Source organism: Mesoplodon bidens, assembly GCF_964165515.1.
Source record: "Mesoplodon bidens genome assembly, chromosome: 17".
NCBI classification, from domain to species: Eukaryota; Metazoa; Chordata; class Mammalia; order Artiodactyla; family Ziphiidae; genus Mesoplodon; species Mesoplodon bidens.
This window is the reverse complement of record NC_138174.1, coordinates 30,198,353-30,226,182: the sequence shown is the minus strand read 5'-3', so window position 1 is coordinate 30,226,182 and position 27,830 is coordinate 30,198,353. Positions and strand designations below refer to the sequence as shown.

Genomic DNA, 27,830 nt, shown 5'->3' with positions numbered 1-27,830 from the left:
GAAATATGAACCTGCAGTCTGTGAAAAGGAGACCTCAAACACAGTAAGTTAAGCAAAATGAGAAGACAGAGAAACACAAAACAGACGAGGGAGAAAGGGAAAAACCCACCAGACCACACAAATGAAGAGGAAATAGGCAGTTTACCTGAAAAAGAATTCAAAGTAATGATAGTAAAGATGATTCAAAACCATGGAACTAGAATGCAGAAAATACAGGAAACATTTCACAAGGACCTAGAAGAACTAAAGAGCAAACAATGATGCACAACACAATAAATGAAATTAAAAATTCTCTAGAAGGAATCAAGAGCAGAATAACTGAGGCAGAAGAATGGATGAGTTCCTGGAAGCTAAAATAGAGGAAATAACTACCACAGATAAGAATAAAGAAAAAAGAATGAAAAGAATTGAGGACAGCCTTAGAGACCTCTGGGAAATATTAAACACACAAACAGATGATAAACCATTAGCCAGACTCATCAAGAAAAAAGGCAGAATACGCAAATCAATAGAATTAGAAATTAAAAAGAAGTAACAACTGACACTGCAGAAATAAAAAGGATTGTGAAAGACTACTACAAGCAACTATATGTCAACAAAATGGACAACCTGGAAGAAATGGACAAATTCTTAGAAAAGCACAAGTGTCAGACTCAACCAGGAAAAAACAGAAAATATAAGCAGACCAATTACCAGCACTTTAATTAAGATTGTGATAAAAATCTTCCAACGAATAAAAGGCACAGGACCAGATGGCTTCACAGGCGAATTCTATCAAGATTTAGAGAAGAGCTAACACCTATACTTTTCAAACTCTACCAAAATATAGCAGAGAGAGGAACACTCCCAAACTCATTCTACAAGGGCAACACTGCCCTGATACGAAAACCAGACAAAGATGTTAAAAAGAAAGAAAACTACAGGCCAATATCACTGATGAACATAGATGCAAAAATCCTCAACAAAATACTAGCAAACAGAATCTAACAGTATTTTAACAGGATCATACACCATGATCAAGTGGGGTTTATCCCAGGAATGCAAAAATTCTTCAATATATGCAAATCAAACAATGTGATAAACCATACTAACAAATTGAAGGAGAAAAACCATATGATCATCTCAATAGATGAAGAAAAAGGTTTCAACAAAGTTCAACACCAATTTATGATAGAAAACCTCCAGAAAGAAGGCATAGAGGGAACTTACCTCAACATAATAAAGGCCATATATGAAAAACCCACAGCCAACATCATTCTCAATGGTGAAAAACTGAAACCATTTCTCTAAGATCAGGTACAAGACAAGGTTGTCCACCCTCACCACTATTTTTCAAGCTAGTTTTGGAAGTTTTTGTCACAGCAATCAGAAAAGAACAAGAAATAAAAGGAATCCAAATTGGAAAAGAAGAAGTGTAACTGTCACTGTTTGTAAATGACATGATATTATACATAGAGAATCCTAAAGATGCTACCAGAAAACTACTAGAGCTCATAAATGAGCTAATCAATGAATTTGGTAAAGTAGCAGAATACAAAATTAATGCACATAAACCTCTTGCATTCCTATACACTAATGATGAAAAATCTGAAAGAGATATTAAAGAAACACTCCCATTTACCATTGCATTAAAAAGAATAAAATACCTAGGAATAAACCTACCTAAGGAGACAAAAGACCTGTATGCAGAAAGCTATAAGACACTGATAAAATTAAAGATGATACAAACAGATGGAAAGATATACCATGTTCTTAGATTGGAAGAATAAACTTTGTGAAAATGCCAATACTACCCAAAGCAGTCTACAGATTCAATGCAATCCCTATCAAACTACTAATGGCATTTTTCAAAAAATTAAAATAAAAAATTTCACAATTTGTATGGAAACACAAAAGACCCCCAAAAGAAAAAGCAATCTTGAGAAAGAATAATGGAACTGGAGAAATCGGGCTCCTGGATTTCAGATTATACTACAAAGCTACAGTAATCAAGACAGTATGATACTGGCCCAAAAACAGAAATATAGGTCACTGGAACAGGGTGGAAAAACCCATGCACATATGGTCAACTTATCTTTGATAAAGGAAGCAAGAATATACAATGGTGAAAAGACAGCCTCTTCAATAAGTGGTTCTGGGAAAACTGGACAACTACAGGTAGAATGAAATTAGAACACTCCCTAACACCATACACAAAACTAAACTCAAAATGGATTAAAGATCTAAATTTAAGGCCAGACAGTACAAAACTCTTAGAGGAAAACATAGGCAGAACACTCTATGACATACATCACAGCAAGATCCTTTTTGACCCACCTCTTAGAGAAATGGAAAGAAAAACAAAAATAAACAAATGAGACCTGATAAAACTTAAAATCTTTTTCACAACAAAGGAAAACCTAAACAAGAGGAAAAGGCAACCCTCAGAATGGGAGAAAATATTTGCAAATGAAGCAACTGACAAAGGATTAAACTCCAAAATTTACAAGCAGCTCAATATTAAAAAAAAATCAAACAACCCAATCCAAAAATGGGCAGAAGACTTAAACAGACATTTCTCCGAAGAAGGTATACAGATTTTCAGTAGTAAACACGTGAAAGAATGCTCAACATCACTAATCATTAGGGAAATGCAAATTGAAACTACAATGAGGTATCATCTCACACCATTCAGAATGGCCATCATCAAAAAATCTACAAACAATAAATGCTGGAGAGGGTGTGGAGAAAATGGAACCCTCTTGCACTGTTGGTGGGAGTGTAAATTGATACAGCCACTATGGAGAAGAGTATGGAGGTTCCTTAAAAAACTAAAAATAGAACTACCATATGACCCAACAATCCTACTACTGGTCATATACCCTGAGAAAACCATAATTCAAAAAAAGTCATGTACCACAATGTTTATTTCATCTCTATTTACAATAACCACGACATGGACGCAACCTTAGTGTCCATCAACAGATAAATGGTTAAAGAAGATGTGGCACATGTATTCAATGGAATATTACTCAGCCATAAAAGGAAATGAAATTGAGTTATTTGTAGTGAGGTGGATGGACATAGAGCCTGTCATACGGAGTGAAGTAAGTCAGAAAGAGAAAAACAAATACCATATGCTAACACATATATATGGAATCTAAAAAATTGGTTCTGAAGAACCTAGCAGAAAGACAGGAATAAAGACTCAGATGTAGAGAATGGACTTGAGGACACGGGGAGGGGGAAGGGTAAGCTAGGGCAAAGTGAAAGAGTGGCAAGAGAGTTTACATTTGGTATACCAAATATAAAACAGACAGGTAGTGGGAAGCAGCTGCATAGCACAGGGACATCAGCTTGGTGCTTTTTGACCACCTAAAGGGATGGGAGAGGGAGGGTGGGAGAGAGACACAAGGAGGGAGGAGATATGGGGATATATGTATATGTATAGCTGATTCACTTTGCTATAAAGCAGAAACTAACACACCATTGTAAAGCAATTATACTCCAATAAAGATGTTAAAAAATTAAAAAAAAAATAAACTGAATCTAAATATCCTCAGTGTGCATCTACGCACATACACAAATGATAATAAATATGTATTTTCACCAATAATGCCTCCTGTGAAATGAAACCTTTCTGAGAGAATTATTAAAATTGATAGTGTCCCAAAGTTTACTTTAGAATAAAATATAGGCTGTTTGAAAACAAACAATTTGGTCTTCATCTTACTAAAACAAACCCTACCATAGCATATTGTTGCTACTATTATTACAGTTCAAAAATATATAAATAGTAGGAAACGAGAGAGTGACATTTTAATTGACATTTTAAATAAACTTGTTTTCAAAATTACTTCTCGAAAACTCTTCAGTCCTTATTACTTTTACTGTGTTGTAAGTTTATCGGAAGCTGGTGTTTTTTCACCCTGTAAGAGTGGGTCATCTCAAGAATGAAAATTTAAGCAAAATCAATATACTCAATATCCATGTTCTAGAGTAAATACACAGAAATGTAAGTTGTAATGTGTTTTACTGGCCATTACAAGCCATTTTTCTACTAACAGCTTTAACATTTTGTAATCATTAAAACACACTGAAGTATAGAAGAAATTGGGGGAAAAGGCCATGAAACTCATATATAGAAGGAGAGGATGTGAGGCCTTCTGGATCACCCTGCTATATAATGTAACTGAGGGTCAAAACACTATTGGAGAAGGCTATCCTTGAATCAGAGCAAAGATAAAAAGGTGTTTTAAAAAAATATGAAGTTGGGCTTCCCTGGTGGCGCAGTGGTTGAGAGTCCGCCTGATGATGCAGGGGACACGGGTTCATGCCACAGTCCAGGAGAATCCCACATGCTGCGGAGCGGCTAGGCCTGTGAGCCTGCGCGTCCGGAGCCTGTGCTCCACAATGGGAGAGGCCACAACAGTGAGAGGCTCGCGTACCGCAAAAAAAAAAAAAAAAAAAAAAAAAAAAGAATGTGAAGTCTATCCATACATAATGCAGTATAAACATAAAAAAGTGTCTATAATGGTGTTTTAAATACTTTCTTATCTTGGAGAGCACTTTCTGAGCTCTGATAACCATACCCAAAGCAAAGAACAGGTGATAAAAGTAAAGTGCATCTCCCTTGAGTAATAACAACAGGGAAATAAACATAAGTGTATGAGAATTTATTTTATTTTCAGACTTGTAATCTAAACTAATCTAAAAGAAAATCCATATTGACATCACAGGGAGAATTCATTGAGATGGTCTTTTCTAATTCAGGCATGTTCTTGTTTGAGTTTTTCCCTTTAAAAATATGTATGCTCAGTCTCAGAAAGAAGTGATCCTTTGTGCTGTGAAAGTCATTTTTGAGTAGCTGCTTAACATTTCCATGATCATAATGAAATTAGTCATAATCTGGACTATTTTGGGCCTTTTTAATCTGGCCCAAAGATATTTGCTAGACAATAATATCATTAAAAATAATAATAACAAGTCAAATTTGTACACATTCTTTCACAGCAAATTTCTTTGTAATCTTTAGGAAAATGGCAGCAATCTTGTAATTGAAGTCTAAAATTTGTTTAGAGCACTGTAGGATTTAAGTTAGTTGGAGAATGCAGAACCTGTTACTGGACACATAGTTGGGATTATAACTTGCTGCCTGAAGGACAAAAAACTTGAATTAGAGAAAGTATAACTCTAACCTTAAATTTTTAGGTGACTTTTTTTTGCCGTACACGGGCCTCTCACTGCTGTGGCCTCTCCTGTTGCGGAGCACAGGCTCCGGACATGCAGGCTCAGCAGCCATGGCTCAAGGGCCCAGCCTCTCCACTGCATGTGGGATCTTCCTGGACCGGGGCACGAACCCCTGTCCCCTGCATCAGCAGGCGGACTCTCAACCACTGCACCACCAGGGAAGCCCAACGTGACTTAATTTTTGAGGTTCAGATGAGTGTGTTCCTGGATCTAAGACTATCTAGTATTAAAATCCAAGTTCCATGCTAAATTAAAATTAAATTTAACTACTTGATTGGGCAGATTTCTAATAAAATATTTATTTTAATGTTTATTCATTGAATTGGTAAAAATATACATGATCACAAAAGAAAATTACCTAGCTAATTATTGTAAATATGGTCACTGTGGTAAGTACTACTGCATACTGGAAAAACTACTAAGTTAGAAGTACTTGGAAAATAGAACCTTCCTATCTGTTGGGTGGTTCTTTTATTATTAAAAACATATATGTATGTACATAATTATACATAAAATTCCAAATATAAATGATGTGTTGTGAGATTAAGCACTTATTTTAAAAGTACACAGTGTAACATTAACTCACTGAACCATAAACTTAAGAACTGTAGCTATAGAAACCACATATTTTGGACATAGTGATTTAAACAGAAAGATATAGTTATTCTGATTATTTTATAACATACATATACAATGATTATATTATATATAATAATTCTATTATAATAATAATCAAAGATATATATATATGTATATAAATAGAAAAATATTACATTCAGTAAGGTCCAATAACTGAGTTCTAAATTGAAGAATTCTATGACAACATATATGTTAATGGAAAATATTCACTAGGTTCACTAGCTTGATACTTTAAAAAAGTATACAAGTTTGAAATAGTAAGGCAACACCGATATGCCAGATAACTATCAACAAAGAAATACAGCTAAAAAGCAAGCATGCATACACTTAAGCATGCACCCTTTGTACACATGATGAAAAAACACATCATTCTTTTCTTTCTTTTCTTTTTTTTTTTTTTTCGGTATGTGGGCCTCTCACTGTTGTGGCCTCTCCCGTTGCGGAGCACAGGCTCCGGACATGCAGGCTCAACGGCCATGGCTCACGGGTCCAGCCTCTCCGCGGCATGTGGGATCTTCCCTGACCAGGGCACGAACCCGTGTCTCCTGCATTGGCAGGCGGACTCTCAACCACTGCGCCACCAGCGAAGCCCAAAAAACACATAATTCTTGTACCAGACAGAAATGAATAGAAGGAGCCTAGCCTAAGGGCAAAAATCTTCAGGAACTATTTAGTGGATATTAAGCAAAAAAGGCTTAATCCACCTCACAGTACCTACCGGTTTTCCTGGTGCTCAGTCACAGCACCCATATGACTTTGTGTTTCAAGTTGCAAGCTGGCCATAATAAAGCACACGTTTGTACATATATACACACACACACAGGGAACACACACGTGCACATGAACAGAAAATGGATCTCAGATTGAGAGAAAGTTTTAAGACTACACAAAATAATGGATAGAAATTTACATTATAAAAGCTAAAATGCTCTATGGGGATAAATGTTGATTTGATTTTTATAGAATTGAAAAATAAAACTTTTCCCCAACTGATTATAATTTAATGAACGTGAAATCACAACTATTTAAGGGTAATAAGAAAGATTGTATACAGGTGTGTGTGTGTGTATGTATATGTGTGTGTGTATATGTGTGTGTGTGTATGCCTACATTGTCAAACTTCCCAGCTTAGCCTCCAAAATCAGGAACAAATAAAACATTTTTGATTTTATGTATCTAAGGTCTTTGCTTTTATTTTCTCTCCAATCTCCATTCATTTCCATACAAAAATAATGCTACCTCTTCTTTTTCTGGCATGAGTAAAGCTACATAAATAAATATAGCAGTGATTGCTATATTGCTATAACATACCTGTATATTTTTCAAGCACAGCAATATATATGTGTATATATATATATATATATATATATATATATATATATATATGAATCTATATTAGGGTGATGTGCAAAGATTTTACAAAGTAATGTGTAAAGCAGCCTTTAAAATATTTCTGCAAAATAACACTTATCTAATACAAAGTATAATTGCCTGTCCAAAAGGAAAAAATAATTTGGGGACCCAGTTTCTCAGGTGAAACACAGTTCTTTAGGCTATTGAACCGTGAAGCAGTTTGCTCTATACCCACAACATCCAAGAAAAAAAATCAATTCTGCTTTCCTGTCCCAACACACTTTTCATTCCATCTATTTCTTCCTTAGCATTTCCTACACAATCTCCTAAGTGAAATTAATACAAGTGGTAGATATTTTATATTAAATCATTAAGAATTAAGCCACTTAAACTCAATAATAAATATGAAAAAAACCAATATAAATAAATATTTAGATTCTCTTTTGAACCCTTAATATTTCACAGCTTTTTCTGATATACTAACAGTACCAAAGCAGATATAATAGAATAAATTATCAATACTTATTTACTATGCTACTTTCCTTTAAAAATAAAATTTACAAGTTCTACATGGATATATATGTGCACATATATATATGTTTATATATGTATATGTATATACATATATATATATAATGTATGTGTGTATAGTCCTCTGAATGCCATCATCTAACAAGTAAGCTACAGATCAAAGAGAAGAAAGCTAGCAGTTGAATAAATTGCTCACCTGGAGGAAGCAGATCAGCAGACTGAAGTCTACTTGTGATGGTGTGTAGGGTGAGGATAGCAAAGGAAAGCAAAGTCAGGAATGCTTGAAAAATAAAATATTTTTAGTTAACAAATAGAAAAACCAAGTGAATGATGAATCCTTCTCTATTGATTTCAAATTTTATATTAAAATTCTTTAGATTGATCAATCCCTAAACATGGTTTTTGGCATTCCTCCAGATAAAAAGACTTAGTCTTAGTCTTCTTAGAAGAAGATTACTTGTTTAGAGTATTCCAGTTTAGATGAGATAGAAACAATGCAAATTAACTATATGAATGCCTAGGTCAATGAGGAAAATAATCTCATGATGATGATGGATTCATTTTTCCTAAATAAAGTACTTTTCTTCAATAGTGAGTAGACGATGTAAACAAGCAGGACCAAAATTAAACTTGCAAGAGAGCAAGGCTTTAATAATTTTTTTACTGCATTTTTTTCTCCATGTTAGTTACACAATGTATATTGTCTGAAAACAACATACTATTTGTAATTTATTTAACGCTTTACTCAGTTGCCTATAATCATTCAATTTTTAAAACTGCACTGACAGTATTAATGATAATTATATATATTTCTGTAACAATTTCTGCTCCTTTTCCACACAGCATAAAAGAAGTTATTTAATATGACATTAAGGACATGCGACATTTTTTTGGTTTTGTTTTGTTTTCTCTGAAACTTTAACTAACTTAGGTATATTATGGAAGTGTATAGTTGATCAATTTCTTACACTAAAAAAAAGAACATTTTGCTGGCATTAATGTTATTGAAATATGCAGTGAATATTTGAAACCGATTGCTTTCTAAAAGTTCTGCCAAAAAAATAGTCTGTTGGTGAGCAAACGTTGCTTTACTTTCAAAGTAGTCTCACTTTCTTAGTTTTAGCCTTTATTCAACCTCTGTCATTTGCCCCTCCCTGGAATGTAATTATGCAGAATTCCAATGTAAAACAGGTTGAGTTGTTAATAACAGGCAGCTCAAATATTTTTGTCACACTGTTGCCCTGCCGATGTTTCTTTTCTTTTTTTTAAATTTTTTTTTCCCCTGGCTTCGTGTTTAATTTGTGTATGTTTCTCTCCTTTTTTTTTTTTTTTTTTTTTTTTTTTTTTGAGGTACGTTGGCCTCTCACTCTGTGGCCTCTCCAGTTGCAGAGCACAGGCTCCGGACGCGCAGGCTCAGCGGCCATGGCTCACAGACGTGGGATCTTCCTGGACTAGGGCACGAACCCGTGTCCCCTGCATCTGCAGGCAGACTCTCAACCACTGCGTCACCAGGGAAGCCCTCTCTCCTATTTATAAAGTATATTCCCACAACAGATGGAAACACCTGAAAATAAGTCTGCCTCTTGCACACGTTTAAATAATGCCTATTGTGACATTTAACACAGTAAAGAGAACACAGAACGCACAGAATATTTGTTTAGGGGAAAGAAAATAATTAATCTGTAAGTCATCTTGTTACTATATTCAATTTAAAATTCTGAAGAGACAATCTGGTTCTTGCCGAAGACATATGAGAAAAAGTTAGTCTACAGCCTTCATTTATTCTTATTTTGTTACCAGATTCATTTGTCTTTTATGCATTTGACATGATTCTCTTAAATTTTCAGTCCTACAAGAAACTGAACTTTTTTCTATCCACTGACCAATTTACTATGTAAAAGGCACTTTACATTCACTTGATAATAATCTAAACTCAGAAATCAATATCTAACATTTTTGTGGTATATTCAAAATATATCTTATATTATTGAAATAGTATAACCAAAGCCATATAACCTACATATAAGGTGTAGGATTTTTTTATTCATAAAAATACATTTCATCCAAATTGGAGAAAAAAACAGCTATAGGTTGTGCACTAGGTTGGAAATTGTCCCTCAAATATTCATGTTTACCCAGAACATATGACCTTGGGAAAATTGGTCCTTGCAGATGTAATTACGTAAGATGAGGCCATACTGGATTAGAGTGGGCCCTACTCCAAAATCTGGTGTCCATGTAAGAGAAAAAAGAGATACAGAGACAGTCACACAAGGGGAACAGCATGGGAAAGTGGAAATTAAGGTTAAAGTACTGTGTCTAAGATAGTTGGCGACCACAAAAACTAGTTAAAGACAAGGAAAAGTCCTCCCCTAGAGCCATCAGAGGACATGGTGCTGCTGACACCTTGATGTTAGAATTCTGGCCTCCAGAAATGGGAGATAATAAATTTCTATTATTTTAAGCCACTTTGTTTATTAGTTTTGTTATGGCAGCTTTAGGAAGCCACTTCTGATTCTGGTACCAGAAGTAAGGTGTTACTGTAACAAATACCTAAAAATGTAAAAGTGACTTTGAAATTGGGTGATGGATAGAAGATGGAAGAGTTTTGAGATGTGTGTATTTTAAAAAGTCTAGATTACCTTAAGGAAACTATTGGAAGAAATATGGACATTAAAGGTGATTTTGCTGAGAGCTCAGAAAGAAGCCAGGAGATCTCTAGAGAAAGTATCTATCATCTTCGAGGATACTTATATGGTTATCACGAACAGAATGTAGATAGGAATATAAACAGTACAGTTGCTTCTTGTGAGAGCTCAGACGGAAATGTTATTGGACTCTGAAAGGCAATCCTTGTTATAAGTGGCAGAAAACCTGGCCAAATTATTGTGTGCAAAGTAGAATCAATGAACTTGTATATTTAGCTGAAGAGATTTCCAAGCAAAGTATAGCAGGTGTGGCCTGGTTTCTCCTTGCTGGTTATAGTAAAATGTGAAACGAAAAAGATTAACTGAGGAATGAAATTTTAAGCAAAAAGGAATTACCACATGATTTAGAAAATTCTCTGCCTATCCAATAGCATGCTCTGGAAATAAGGACAAATGTGGACAGTCATTTGCTACAGAGATTTGGTATATGGTTTATGGATCCAATCAACCATCTCAAGAGAAGTCAGGATTAGAGATGGGATGGGATTATCAAGGAAGAATCTGTAGATGCTTATCAAATGACATGGATCTCCTCAACATCCACAGGAGATGAACAAATTTTTTTAGAATTTCATTCTAATAGAAACATTGCCAAATTGAACTGAAAGGGACAGATATGGGATGAAATGAAAGGGCAATGACTCCAAGAACACAGTCACAGATGCAGGGACCGGGAAGGGTGAGCTACTGTGAGGAGGGTCAGAAAGGCTTAAAGAACAGAGCATCGAGACACAATTCAGGCCTTGAAACCTAATGGAAATTGCTCTGCTGTGCCACCAACTTCCTTTAGACAAGTAACTCCTTATACCTTCTATTTTCTCCTTCAGAAGGAGAATGTCTAGGTTGCGCCTCTTCCACCACTGTATTTTAGAAGCAGATAACTTGTTTTCTAGTTTGATAGGTCTGTGGAAAGAGAGGAATACTGCTCCAGGATGGACCATGCCATGCCTGATTTAGATGCTGAGATTTGGGACTACTTGAGTTGATACCTATAAGAGATTTGGGAATTAGAGTTCATGCTGGAAAGGGTTAAGACATTGGGATGATGTTGAAAGGGGTTGAATGGATTTTGTAAATGTGATGGACATGAACTGGGAGCCAGAGGGTAGACTGGGTTAAATTATCATCCCCTCAAAATTCATGTCCACCTAGAAACTCAGAATGTAATTTTATTTAAAAATAGAATCTTTGTAGATATAATTACTCAAGATGACCCTGATCCAGTGATAGTGTCCTTATAGGAAGAAAAAAAGAGACACAGAGACAGTCATACAAGGAGAACACCATATCACCATGGAGGCAGACATGGGAGTGATGTGTCTTGGATTGCCAGCAACCACAAGAAGCTAGGAAGAGTCAAGAAAGGTCCCTGCTCTAGAGCTGTAAGAGTGCACGGCCCTGCTGACAGCTTGATTTTGGACTCTGCTTTCCAGAACTGTAAAAGAATTAATTTCTTCTGTTGTAAGTCACCCAGTTAGTATATTTTGTTACAAGAACCCTAGGGAACTAATACATACCATCAAAAAAATAAACAAAAATATAAAGCACCCAGATAGCTGTCGAGAATGACAATGGGGCAAATTAAAATGTAGATTCCAGAAAAGTAAAGCAAGATTGATATTAATAAATTAAAATGTCTTCAATATTATGGCTCATAAATAAACTAAATTTAGCATAAGAGATAAGTACATAAGTCAATAAAATTGATGCCAGGAGTAAAAGACTAAATTGAAATCACCCAGGAAAAATGTGTGTGTGTGTGTGTGTGTGTGTGTGTGTGTAAGATTGTTCCAAATCTTACCAAAACTTTGAAACAGAATATTTTTTAAATGCTTGCAAAATAGTAGCTTTTTGTGCTTATTTCCTAAGATTGCTAAAATTTCTCATCTCAATTTGCATTACTTTTAATTTGTATGTATAATAATCACATTTTAATACCATCTGCATGGCAACTTTGCTTAAAATTTCTATGTATACTAGAGGACTATTAAACAAAATGTGTGACTGTATGTAGGTGCACATATGTGCATGAGTATTTGGATTAACAATGAAAAAAGAAATAGTCTCTTACAAGAAAATATATCTCCATATTTGTAAATGTAGCTTCAAAACCATGCATATTTTTAGTGAGAAACTTACTATGGATAGCATGAATAGGTGATTCAAATCCACAGATACTCAGCATTCTCTCAAGCCATATATTAATATATTTTTCTACTTCTTTGGGAAATGAATATGTAAACATTAAAATATTCAATTTTTATACATTTCTCAAAAGGCATTTGACTGCACTTTTCATCTAGATAGAAAAAAGAAGGAAGAACTATATTTCCTTTAAGAAATATGATACTGAATTTCACTAAACTATACTGTACATTAGCAATAGGCATATGCATTATTAGCAAAGGCATTTCTTTTTAATTCAGTACACACATGCATACTCTGTTTCTTTAGGGCTTTATGTTCCAATATATTAATATTAAATCATTTTTTAGGGAATTCCCAGGTGGTCCAGTGGTTAGGACTTGGCGCTTTCACTGTCATGGGCCCAGGTTCCATCCCTGGTCAGGAAACTAAGGTCCCACAAGCTGCATGGAGCAGCCAAAAAAAATTTTTTTAAAGAAGGAGAATTTTAAAATTTAAATAAATAAATCATTTTTATAAGGCGTTTGTGTTAGGCTGTTTGGGCTGCTACAACAAACTGCTATAAACTGGGAACCTATATAAAACATAAATTTATTTATCACAGTTCTGGAAGCTTAGAAAAGGTCCAAGATTAAGGTACCTGCAGATTCAGAGTCTGGAGATGACCCACATTCTGGTTCATGGAAGGCTGTTTTCCCCTGTGTCTTCACATGGAGGAAGGGGGCCTCCGTTATAAGAGCACTAATCCCATTCACCAGGGCTCTATTCTTAAGACTTAACACCTCCTAAATGTCCCACCTCCAAATACCATCACATTGGAGATTTCAACACAGGAAGTTTTTTGGGGGTATACAAACATTCAGTCCATAACAGCATTCTACTTCATGAAATAAAATAAATGTTTTGGAAGGGGTGAAGTCTAAAAGTCATACCTCTAAAAAGAAACTGAGTAAATTTTTCAACTGGTCTGTTGTGGAACTAACAAAGAATTTTTAAAAAATGACACATTATATATATTATATATTATATATATATATATATATATATATATATATATATATTATATATATATATATATATATATATATATATATTATATATATATATATATATATTATATATATATATATATATATATATATATATTATATACACATATAAATGTGTATATACATATACACAAGCATGTATATGTTAGTTATTGGGTATTTATCTGCCCTTTGCAAGTGCAAAGACTAAGTATTAATCCATCCAAGTTACGTAATATCTCTCAAAGTGACTGAGTCTAAGGATGTGTAAAAAGTGACATCAGTATCTTACACACAATGCAAGAAAATATCTCATCAGTTTGTAATATTTTTCACAGTAGAATCTTTCTGCCATGTTATTTCAGTTCCTTTCAATGAAAAATCAATGCTGGCTTTTTTGTAGCATAGCAAATTACCCACTGTCACTTTGTTTCAAATAATGTCTTCCAAATACCATGACTACATCTTAGGTTTCAGTGGGCTGTTAGTAGGAATTTGAGTCACCGAACCAGGCTTTACAGTAGGAAACAGCTATTAAATTATTTTTTTCCTGATATTTGGCTCCCAATCTTTATACTGACATGGAAATATAATACAAAATTAGTTTTTAAAAACAGACTTATATTATCAGAACTATAATGAAAGGGGAAAAATGTTCAGTATACTTTGGGTTTCCTACAAAATTTCTGCTGACTACTGGACTGCTTTAGTGAGTAGATTTTGTAATCTGTAATGCCTACCAAAAAGTCAGGAAGGCATAATGGCCAGATAACCATCATTATCCTTGACGATGGCTAAAGGGAAAAGGGAAATCATTTAATTCATATAACTTTGATGATAAAACAAAATGGCACACTGACAAGTACAGGTTGGGTTGTGATTAAATCTCAGAGACCACAAACTTACATGGCTGAATTCTCATTCATTTAGCCTTGAAATCAGAGGACAGGTATCTAAGAGTATTAAAATATCTAAATAAAGCAGAATAAATCTTATCTGAAAATTTCTCTGTGAATTTCCCTAACTCAAAAACAATAACAATGACATTAAAAAGAAAAAGATAAGTCAGCATTCTTATGACAGAAAGCAAACATCACTACTGAATATCCATGTAATAGAAAATACTGAGCTTATATAAATATTCCACGATTGCAAATGAGTTATGTTCTGAAAGCTTATTCATTATTCTCACTTTGGGAATTCAAAATGTATTTTACTATGTTAAAAAGTCATAATAAAATATATTTTAGTTTAGTTTACAAAACCTACTAAAATCACAGGGTGGCTGAACTATAGTACTATGAATGCTAACTCTGGCTTTAATTTGAAGTTCTAGCAATAGGGAACAATAAAATATAATAGGAAGTGGAGGAAAAACAGCTATTTCCCTCCTTCCTATACACAGAAGTGATTCCATGAAGATGTATGAAATGAGTTGGTTTTATTCCAATCTCCTTTACTCTCCCTGCTTATCTTTCCTCCACTGAACACTATTTCTCTCATCCCTAAATTTATTAAACTTCCTTTATTTCCCCAATTGGGAAATATCACCTTGGCCAATTTACTCTCCCCATAAGTTCACTATGCCCGCAAATTACCTATAGACATTTCCTTCCTCAAGAGAATTCCTTTCATGTCAAGCAGTTTATACCTCATGTATGTTATACCTAAAAGCAATACAATTAAATTATATCCAAATTCATGTGACTTAATAAACTTCTAATTCTCTCAAAACTTAGGAAAAAATAAGACACTTTTATTTAACTGTTTAACAGCTTCCTGGCCAAAGAGATTACATCTTTACAAAAATGAGAACACTTATAAAACTAGTTTAAATGTCTCAATTGTGAAATTTTAATAAAAGTAAACTGGTGATATAAAAACAAAATCAATACAGAACACACAAATACATATGTGCACCTGCACACACATGCATACATAGTTCTGCAGAGACACAGAAAAGCAATGTCACATGAGAGTCGGCCAGCAGTCCTAGTTGTGTCTGTTTCCTTTCCCCACTTTCTGAATGCAGTCAGCAGCAGGGGTTCAGAGTGTGGCAGAGACAGTGAGGAAGAGAGAGTGTTCTTACGTGTGTTTGGGTCATTTTTTTTAAAACATCTTTATTGGAGTATAATTGCTTTACAATAGTGTGTTAGTTTCTGCTTTATAACAAAGTGAATCAGATATATCTATACATATGTCCCCATATCTCTTCCCTCTTGCATCTCCCTCCCTCCCACCCTCCATACCCCACTCCTCTAGGTGGTAACAAAGCACCAAGCTGATCTCCCTGTACTATGCGGCTGCTTCCCACTAGCCATCTATTTTACGTTTTGTAGTGTATACATGCCCATGCCAATCCCTCACTTTGTCCCAGGTCATTTATAAGTCAGAGACAGCCTGTCTTGCTACACGCAGCTGCATATATACCGCTGAGCACGTTCAGTACTCAGAGAGCATAACGGAGGCTAAGAGAGAACAGTCATACAATCCCTAGGGGACTTGAAGATTTCAATCTCTAGAGCTGGATTCTTACAAGTATAAATCGTGTTTGGCAGCTGTACCATTAAGGAAGGGCAGAACTTGAATTTGGCAAAGACTATAGCTGGATCTGAGGACTTACTACATGTGTTCCAGGTCAGATCTCTTAACTTCTATATTCTTTCACTCCCTCATCTGTAAAATGGAAATATCTTCATAGGGTTATTGTGGGGATTAAATGAGCAGATGCATGCAAAGCACTTAGTTCATGAAAACCACTCAGTGAATGCTACGAGTAGGTTATAACGCTACGGCAGGATTGGCAAGTCAAAGAAAGTACAATACAATTTGTACACCTCAGTTTGAATGCAGAACCTCTTTCAAGTACTTTCAAGTACTACTCATTTTGGGACTCTGTTTTAGCATCACAAAGCAAAACATATAGTTGTTGTTGCTTTTGTCTTTAATACGCTCAATATAACCCTTACCCCCAATTTAAGCATACAATAAGTAAAACACATAATTTTGTGAGGGTGATATTAATTTACAATTGAGGTGAAAAGGTCATAAAGGCACACTATGCTTTCCTTCTAGATGATTTTTGTAATGATGGAATCAGAATTCCAGAGCTGTTGATCACCTATCTCTATGCTTCTCTATCAGAAAAGTGTGTTCAAGATAAGGAAAACAAAAATAGGCAAGATACATGTTCCTGAAGATAAATATTAATAGATGTAAAATAATTTAAATCATTACTTCTCTGTAAAGCAAATATTATCGTAAAACAGAGGGTAAAATTACAGGTATTTTAAAATTAGAACATGAGAATTAAACACCCCTAGCAGTCATTCGATGACTCATAATTATACATTTACTGTCCTCTGCCTTTACTGTCCTCTGCCTTTAGAGATCCTTTAATGGAAACATCTGAAAAATACCAGAAAGGTGAAGGATTTGACATGAGCCACAAGCAAATTAGAAGCAGACCTTCTGGAAGTTAGAATGAATGTCCCATGTCTACAATACAGGGTATTTTTCCCCCACCCTCCACTTTTACAATTTAAAAAAATTCAAAAAATACAATTCAAAAAAATCAGGGAGTCAAAATAGATAAAGCAATCCTGTGGCAAGGTAATTTAATAAACTAAAGAAAAAGTGATGCTAGCTTTTACGTTCTTTGATTTTTTTTAGTAAACTGAATTCCATTTTAACAATTCTTTTCCACTAGATCTTTAGTACTGGAATTAAATAATGAGGGAGGTTTATTTTTAGTTTGGCCTCTATTCATTGTTTACTTACGGTTTATTGACATTCAAAGAAATGGTGACACAAGAAAATTACATCTCATTAACTCTTTTTTTTTTTTTTTTTTTTTTGCTTGGCCTCAACTTTTCCTTGGATCTAGTTCAGGTTTCCATGTGTATGACTGACTGCTCACATACAGAATGATAGTTACATTAATAAATTTATTTTATATTATCCAAAGGTACTTGGACAATATCAACATAACTCTAAGCAAAAGAAAGCAAATATTCACTCCTACAATTAGGCTATCTCTTAAATCAAATATATTCATCTTAGCTTCTTTCATTGCAACTATTTTTTATATGTATACACAATCTTTGCACAGTTTAAATCTCAAAGGGGATGTAATTATGTGTGCTAATTTATATTTTAGGAATGAGATGAATTCTAGAGATCATTCAAAAAAAGTCTTCATTTTCCAGGCAAGAAAACTGAGGTCCAGAATAGGTAGTGGCAAAACAAAAATTATTCTCCTGATCCCAAGTACAGTTCTTTTCCTAGGGTATCTCTGAAAGTGACAGAGTCCACTATTAATAATTATGCCTGAACAACAAGTATAGACAGAGATTTTTTTGAGTAAACCATGACATATGATAACCTACCCAGAAAGTAAAGAAAGGACAAGTTTAGAATCCCTTGATTTGTTCCAAGAAGGTTATTTAAAAATATGACAAAAATGTTATTTGAGATCTGTAATCAACATTTCGTCTAGATAATTATATGAATCTTTATCCTTTAAAATTGGAAGATATTTGTACATTTCTGACTGCATTAAAATATGTTTCATCCATGTACACAGAAAAACGCAGTAGAAAAATCTTTATTGCTTTTGTGAGGAACAATAGGCACCACCATGAACAAAAACAGGGGAATGTTTGAAAAACTCCGTATAAAATATTAAACTAATCATAAATCTTTAAATCAAATTAAAAGTTATAAAAAGTAGTAATAAAAACATGTCTTGTAAAAAATCTAATAGAGAAGGCAGCTAGTAAAGAACAACATATAAAAATAAAAGAAGGATATAAAGGCATCAGATCCAGAATAAAAATGCAAGTATGCAAAGAGACGGTGTCAATTAATCATACAAAACAAAGGGAGAAATATAATGTGCAAATTTGATGAAGGAATTCTGATGGTGCTCACTTGAGTAATCAAAGAATAACAGATCAATAATTAAAATTAGAAAGATAGCTAAGAGAATAGTTTCTTAAAAATTTAGAAAATTAATAGGAAGAAACTTTCACCATTTTTTATTAATTTGAGGAAGAAACAAACCAGAGATATGAATTATTACACACACACACACACACACACACACACACGCACGCAGACACAAACCTTAAAAATACAAATCAATGAAACATAACTAAATATAGACCTCTAATATCTCTTTTGACATAGCATCAATGCCTGCAAGGGAATGCACACATTACAATTATACAAGCTGAAACCATTCAGCTGTACCATGGTCAGTAATCATCTAGGACACTAAAAGATTTGGCAAAAGTTAATCTAATAAATCTGCCATTATGTCTAATACTTCAAATCTGTGCCTTGAGCTAAACAATTGTCAAAATGGAACTCTGTTTACATAGAAATGAATCAGAGTGGGGGAAAAAAGATGTCAAGGCTTTTCTAATTATTCTTTTTGCATTTCGATTGTTGGCATAAAATGGTTAGCTGACATATTTCATTCTGATTTTCTACAAGGTGCCAAAGATCACTGTTTTTCCTCAGAAATATATGCTCTACAACAAGAAGGTGACCACTCATTTGAGTTCTTTAGATCTGAAAGCCGGCTTTGGTAGTATTCAAGGCATTTCTGCAAGGCAACAACTCTGATAATTTTATCTCTATGACCTAAAAGAATCAGCTTCAGAATGAAAGAGAATATGTAGTATTTTTCAAAAGGGTCACGTTATTCAATGATTTCTGTAAAGCAGATAAATTCAATTCACTACATAGTGATCAAAATTACTAATTGAAATTGTGGATAACATAATATGCTGTTGGTATTTTCAATAACATGGGCAGGAATAATTACCAGAACCCTGTAATCAGCATCAATTTATCAGGAAGATTAAAGCAGTATGATATTTATAATCCACTAAAGACCAATATTTGAACCTTGATTTTACTTCAAAAATATGACTCTATACACCTATATGCTCTGTAGCCTCAATTTGCCTAACAGGTCAATAAGAAAAGTTTGTTCCCACAAGTATCTATCTCCCAGTAATGGTACTGAAAATAAGCATATGAACAAAGGATCTTCTGTTATTTAAAAGTAAATAAAATAACAAAAATAAAACCCTCTCCTCTTTTTATATGTATCCCTCTATATAGTCTCTCCAATTTTTATATAAGAAATGCAATAACTCAATCAATTCAGAACATTTTATTGGTCTAAGATGTCACAAAATACATCAGGTCAAGGTAAAAATCCACTTGATGAAATCTTTGTGTACACTGTTACCCCAAAATATACATTTTACTGCTTTACCAAGATTACGTGTGTTTAGTGTCATTGAATTTAGATTCTCCATTGCTATGACTCATTTATCCATGGAAGAAACTGAAGAATATATGGAATACTAAACTATATTTTAATATATTTAAAAGAATGATGAAAATCCAAAGTAGAATTATTATCTATTTGATTTCATATAACAAAAGATATTTTAAATTCATTTAATCTGAAGTACCCCAGACAACTCTCCTTGTAGACTTAAAAAAAAAATCACTTTTGTTTTGAGCTATAGGATGAGGATGCTAAACATATAGACTCTGTGTTTCATTTCATTATTAGTATTATATGACTTTAAAAAAAACAATCTAGAGTATTTGACTTTTGATACTATGTAAGAGAATATAAAGGCAATCATTCTTATCACCTTGTAATTTGGTAACAACTTTTTCATAGTTCACTTTTGGTAGAAACATGTTATAATAAACCTAAATATATAGCATAGAAGATAACAGAGCTATTCATGTTAGATATATGAGACAACTAGCTTTTTAACATGATTTTCCCTATTTTGCTTGTTTGGCAACATCTTTGCATTTTCTTCTAAATAAGTTTTATATATTAGATGTTAAACATGTTAACTAACATAAATCTAAAAATATAGGTTAAAAAACTAGCATCTCTTCAGGAATAAAAAAGGTATCTTTGATTTCTAGCACAAAACACTCATGCAAAATTTTGCTAAATTGCAGTTTTGCAATATGGCTAATATGCATAAAAACCATTTCATTTCATGAATAAATAAGAACTACTCTGTATAGCCATTACATTCTAGAAAGAGTGGAAAACCAGCCTGTATTCATGGGGTTTTCACTTAATAAAAATAAGTACATACAGCTCAATGGGGAGAGAACCATCTGAAAATGTAAACAGGTGCCTAAAAAAATGGAAGACTGTCTCCTTAAGAGATGGATTCTCCCACCCTAAAAAAAAAAAAAGTCAAATTATTGCTCTAAAAAAGTAGAATTTTAATAATAAATAGATAAATAAATAAATGATAAAATATCACACACAAATGATTACACTTGATGCAAGTATTTCCTAATGATTTCTTCAAGTCTACTTTAAAATCCAAAAAAAATTAAGAATTATTTAAACAAATAAAGTGGGCAATTATCAGTTTGTTGAGAGTGTCAATCAACTGTGAATGTGGGAGGAATTTAAGTAGGTAAAAGCACTGCCAACCTTCATATCTGATTCCTCTCTCATACTAACAACATAGAAAAACCTTAGCAGTTTTACTGCCGTTTAGAAGGAAATATTTTTTTCCTCATGAATTTCAATTTATAATTCCTATCTAATCTTCATTGTTAATACACAAAATGTGTAGCACCTTATACTTTGCTTGGAATAGAGAACTGCTAGCTTCCATTACCCAGTGTAAATGAGAAAAATAAATTTAAATGTCACTATTAATGTTTTGAAATATGTAGTGTATTTTGGTGGATACAGTTTAAGATAGAGTGCAAATAATTAATTCTAAGGCAATTAAAAACAGTCCAATTATTTTCGTGTTTTTGTTTACAAAAATTATATATGTGTATTTTCCTTTGTTAAAATAATCTATTTATAGTAACATTGACATTTTCTATTGATATTCTATTTTCATATGTTTCTCTATTCAGTTTTTATGGTTTATTTATTAAAATTTTAGGACTAAATACAATTAGTTTATATAAAATTGCAAACTTACTGTTTTGAAGATGTATAAAGTAAGGAGAATCTGGCCCTCTAAAACTGAAGATTTAAATAATTTTATACAATCTGTGGTCTTCTTTTTGTATTCTAGAATCAAGATAGTATTTTCATAAAATGCTAACAGGTCTGGAAAACCAAAATAATAATTAAAATAAAATATAAAGATCAACCATCTATTCCTATTTCTTGCTAAGAACAGTTGTTATAATAACATCATATATGTATAGAGTTTAAACTGTGTTTACATACATCACTACATTAAACTTCATCTTTAAAGAAGTTGGGGAATTTGTTATTATTTCTAAATTTCAAAAGACAGTCCTGAAATCTAGAGTTAAAGGGGCAAGTGGCAAAAATAAGCCAGAACCCAGGTTTTCTGCTTCATGTCTATTTCTTCATGAAACAAAACAGCTATCTTGAGCAGACTTAAGTACAAGAATAATTGCTGAGCCATAATCTCTTCTTTGGTAACCTGAGATTTACATTTAAATTACAGAGGTTTTTTTTTTTTTTTTTTTTTTTAATCTGTGAGGACAGTGTTGATATATGTAAAGGGTTGGATACAAAGTAGAGAAGGTGGTAAGTGGCAGATATGTATTCCAATGCACTGAGGTTAAATTTAACCTCATTTTTCTATCCAAAATTAACCATAATGCAGAGAAGATTACTTTGATGGACAAAATAATAATCAGCAGACTATAACTTAAAAATGAGTTATTTTCCTCAAAATAATTGTAGTAAATACAATTTCTCCCGAAGACATAATTTACTTTTAGAAACCAATATTTCCCCTTCCTTTCCCTCCCTCCCTCCTTTCTTTCTTTCTTTCTTTCTTTCTTTCTTTCTTTCCTCCTTCCTTTCTTTCTTTCTTTCTTTGTTATTTTTCTTCTATTTGTAATCTCAACCTTATCTTGTATGTTTTTACATAAAAGCCCTGCTTCTGGCAGCGTGTCAGATTCTAGGAATTAGGCTAGAATTGCTAAATAAGAGGCAATGATTTACAAACAAACTAAACCCCATCGTGTCCCTCTTTGTTATGAGTTAGTTAATTTTTTAAGATGTAAATTATCAACATACTTGGAGCCATTGTTTTATACCAGATATTCTATAATAGATAAAAGGGAACTCAACTTTCCCTTCCTTTCCATACACTTGATTTTAATGTATTTGGAAAGGAAAAACATAGTTTATTTCACTTTTTTGCAGCCAGTGGGAAACTTTTCTAAAAATTATATTCAACTGTACAATAAGACTTTCACTTACTGGAAAAAAAAAGTTTGTCCTACTTAGCAGGTACACTTAGCAGTAATCAAGCAGTTAATAAAATAGAAAACACTAAAATCTATATAGCACAAAAGGCCAATATCTTTCTATTCCACATCAGGGAATTACAGAAACATGCTGACCCAGCTCTTTCAACACACAGGAGTTGCCATCCTGATTCAGATCCTTGATTAATATACTTTAGAATGATACATCTGGCAATGGCCTACATAGGAGCTCTCTGAGGACTGGGGAAAAAAATAGACTCTATTAAAATGGAGCAATTATACTACTATATATTGTTACTGTTTTTCAGTTTGACGCAATTTTTTTTTAAAAAGGTTAAAATTTTTTAAATAATCAAATGCTGAACTCAAGAGGAGAGATTTCATTTCAGGACATGTAAAAATATAAATTTACCATTTTAGATTTTATTTTAGGGACAGAAATTAGTATTGTGTGTTTATTCAACAATAAATGAATTTGCACAGATTTCATTTTGGAAGGTTAAAAATTTGCTTCTAAATTCTGAGTTAGCTAATGCTTCATAACACTTTTTCTAATACTGGACATACACTTTTCATAGGATAAATCCCGGCATGTAAGAGCAAGATTGAACAGGAAGAAAGTTCTTCATTCTCACTGAAACATTTTCATATTCATTATTTATTGGATTCTAACAATTGCTCTCTATGGTAAGGATGCAAGGTATTGCTGACATAATTCTACAGATAAGAAGGTAGCTATTATAATGTAGCAATTAGATTTGCCCTAAAATCTATTGCAGAGATAAACGCTCTCCCTTAGACATTTTTAACAAGAAACATCTTTTGCTGAGAAAACCTAGCATATGACTTATATACTTGAACTTGTTTACCTATTTCTAGCATTCCCATCTTAATAATTGAGTCAACTTTTGCCACATCAAGGTAGGATTGATTTCATTTTGCATCTACCTTGATCTGGAAAAAAAACCCTTAAAACTTGGCTATGAAATATCCAGGGCTTCCCTGGTGGCGCAGTGGTTGAGAATCTGCCGCCTAATGCAGGGGACATGGGTTCGAGCCCTGGTCTGGGAGGATCCCACATGCCGTGGAGCAACTAGGCCTGTGAGCCACAACTACTGAGCCTGCATGTCTGGAGCCTGTGCTCCGCAACAAGAGAGGCCGCGATAGTGAGAGGCTCGCGCCCCGCGGTGAAGAGTGGCTCCCGCTTGCCACAACTAGAAAAAGCCTCACACAGAAACGAAGACCCAACACAGCAAAAATTAATTAATTAATTAATAAACTCCTAAAAAATGAAAAAAAAGAAAAAAGAAATATCCAAGACCTGTTGCCATCAATTATCTGGACCTCCCTGATATGCCATTCTTTATGTAGATTGCCTAAAAAAAAAAAAAAAAAAAAAAACACACTGAATGTTGCAATATGATCTCTAAAATTTATGTATCTACAGTTTATAAATTGGAAGTATTCTTACAGACTATTTTGGCTTTAATTGGTCTCTGAAGACATGGCTTGAATTGTTATAAAAGAATATTGGATATAAAACTGCAAAAACAATAGTTTTTTAAGGTTTTCTTCTTAAATCAGGGATATATAAAACTGCATTAGTTTTTCTCTGACATGTACACTTTCCAAAGACAATAAGAGATCACAAAATGTGAGAAAAGCAGCATAAAATACCTTATATAATTAAGAAAAGTACTATTTGACTGGAATAAAGTTCCGTATAATAGTTTAACTCTTCTTAAAATATTTTTCTGTGTAGCTGCAAATTTTAAAATAAAGCAATTACCAATGTTGAATTATTGTGTTCCTCACTGTAATATTTAAAGTAATAAATCCAAGTGCTTTTGAGCAATTTGATTTCATTCTCTATTGCTGAATATAATACACAGAATCCACTCTGATCTATCTGCAATTCCTCTAGTAATGTGCTGAAACTTTAGAAAATAAAATATGAAAAAGCAATGCAAAATTTTTAGTAGGTCTGAATCTTGAAATTTGAATATTATTTGAGAAAATATGAAAGTGAATGTATGTTTCCTTTTAAAAAAATACTTTAAATATTATTTCAGTTAGCAACGAGTTATATTGAAATAGAAAAAAATGTCGATCTGTATTCCAGTGTTCACCTTTACTACTTTAAGAGCACTAGCTTTCTTGGTACCTGAAAATTGTGGAAATATCTTAAAGTGGAAGTGCTGACAACAGGCACATCCCTTGAGATGAAGAGTCAGGAACTGTAACCTCAATCCAAGCTGCATCATGGATTTCTTTTTGGCTATGGGAAAGCTAATAAATTTGAATGACATCATTATTTCTTCAACTGAAGAAATCCTTAAAGTTCTTAAAAGTATATCTGTTTATTTATGAGAGAAATGAACATAAAATAATTTGACTGTAAAATAAGTTCATATAAATTCAGACTGCATCATATAGATCACCTTACTGCCAAATATATGTTTATATATATACATATATATGTATATATATATTTTAATTTGAAATAGTCATTTTGAAATTGAGATTTAATTTTATAATCTGAGTTGGAAAAATTAAAGGTTATTTTTTTCTCCTCTTTAAAAAGGGGTCTAAAAAGAAAACAAAATAGAAAAGTAATAATCTAGAATAAGTGAATGTTAAAATAAAATTTAACCTGTGTTCTTCCCCTCCATTCTAGATTATTTCATCTAATACTGCTATTTTTAGAGATGTTCCAAACAGATATGAAATACATACATCGTTTTAGAATTCCCATTAATTCTTTTATATTACATAAAATATTATATTTAAGTTACTCTAGAAGTAGCTGAACCAGTTCATGGTTTATTTTAACTCATTTTAATAAAAGGCTTTGAACGTCTTCTTTCAATGTAAATAAGATTACCAAATATCAATCTAGTTAACCTCAAATGATATTACAATACTAAAATAGTAAAAAGTAAAAGTAAACTAATACAAATAAATTTAATTGCTGATAAACCAAGAGAGCAGCTAGTTAAAGAAACATTCAATTGATGTATGGAAATGAAAACTGCCACCATGCTTCCTGGGCATGGCAGAGAATGGGAGGATCTATCATTTATTTATCCATAAAATTGCAGACAATTTAGCAATAAGCATAAAACTGTTATTCAAAACATAAAAATGCTAAATATCAATGTCTGGATACAATAAAATAGAGGATGAAGCAAAATGATAAGATAAAATTTTATCAGTCTTCATCATGAAATATTATCAAGTTGAAATTATCTTCCTGAATTTTATAAGCCTTTTAACTTCCTGTTCTCACTGGTATTTATTAAACCATAAGTCACCTTAAATTGGTTTATTTATATTAAAATTTAATAAGCTCTAGTATATATTGAAAGAAAGTCTCATGCATTCAAATAAAGGTTTGCCTTTAATTCAAAAATAAATTACCCTTATTAGTTGGCATAATATTAATATGTGTATTGATTTAGGCAAAGGCAAAATATGTAAGGACAATATACTTTCACTTTGATAGCAGCTAAAATTATTCTAGACACGCCATTTTATCTATGAATTAAATTCTAAATTTTTTTTCTCACAGATTCCCTTTTAAACCACCCATTTTCACTTCTAAATACATAAGGAATGTGTAAAGCTTTTTGTAAAGCTATTAAACTTTTAATTGATGTGTACACATTCTACATCTATGAGTAACGAAAAAGCTAGTATTCTTATTAAAAATTAAAATGCAAATGTTGAAAACATGAACATTTGAAAAATAATCATAGAGGAGCCAAATACAACAATTTTTACTTCTCAATTTTTTATCTCTCTATTCTACTTATATTTTGATTTTCCTACACAATCACTTTTTATCCCATTATTTTAAAAAATCCCTGTATATTAGGCTGACCATAAATTCGTATTTGTCCTGAAAAATCTTGTCAGTGAAGTAATAAAAGTGTCCCTTTCATCCTAAAAATTATGAGCCATATTGGATAGTAAATACTATGGTCATGCCATTAAATTCTGTCACTATGCTCTATTAAAATGGTTATGAATCAATGAGTGAATGAAGTTCATTTCAAATGAAGAAAATATTTTTTTCATTTTCTATTTTATTCATTTAACAGAATTTTGCTGTAACATTTAAATATTTGCCCATAATTTCTCAGTATTCAATTTGAGAAACATTTTTGATTAATGATTTGGCAAATGTCACCAAAGAATAATTAATTTATTATAACTCCAATAAGAAAGAGAAGATGAAAATTAAAAGTGTATTGAAGACATTTTTTCAGAAGATGTAATTTTTAACTCAAATGCATTGAAGTTAGCTGACTACAAAATGATTCTCCCAAAATACTGATACTGAATTTAAAAATCACAAGGAACACCATTTTCAAAGATTATATAGTTATATTATACGTGTAATGAAGGACATACAATATAGCTAGTTAGAGTAATGAAATTAGTGAACATGCTTTGGTTAAATTATTTTGAAGACTGTATCTGGTAAGAGGTAAAGACTTCACAATTTACACATCACACATCATCACGCATAAATCATGCTATTTAGATATGTATTATAAGGATTTGTATTATGGCTCATTCATTGAATCACTTTTTAGTCTACCAATGAGTATTTTCAGTTTTACTCGGAAGTCAAATTCTCTGATCGTAGATACATCATACTAAATATATTTCTCACCTACTAAAAATTAATGATTTTAGTCATCTTCACTTTTTTCATCCAGTTTCAGTTGCATAATTTGATAAAACAAGGTATATTCCTTCATGAACATTACGGTAACAATTTTACGTTTCATAAACTGCCGTATCTAAAAACTAAAGTCTCTTTTTTCATTCAATGATCTCTTTACATTCTATTTGGATAAAGAACCTTTGAACACAATCCCCTAAACTCTATTACACTAAGCTG

At 32.7% G+C, this 27,830-nt stretch overlaps 1 protein-coding gene across 2 annotated transcripts in view; it reads right to left on the bottom strand.

The window, feature by feature from the left end:
- The window catches only part of PCDH17 (protocadherin 17), a 96,429-nt gene that overhangs the window by 18,582 nt on the left and 50,017 nt on the right, over positions 1-27,830 (bottom strand). The window contains exon 4 of one of the 2 annotated variants that reach the window (XM_081215094.1): positions 20,556-20,872. The exons of the other annotated variant lie outside the window; for it this stretch is intronic. Coding sequence (XP_081071220.1) covers positions 20,760-20,872 — 113 coding nt within the window. The 3' untranslated portion in view covers positions 20,556-20,759. Of the gene's footprint in view, positions 1-20,555; positions 20,873-27,830 lie in introns of those variants that run through there. 2 annotated transcript variants of the gene reach the window in all.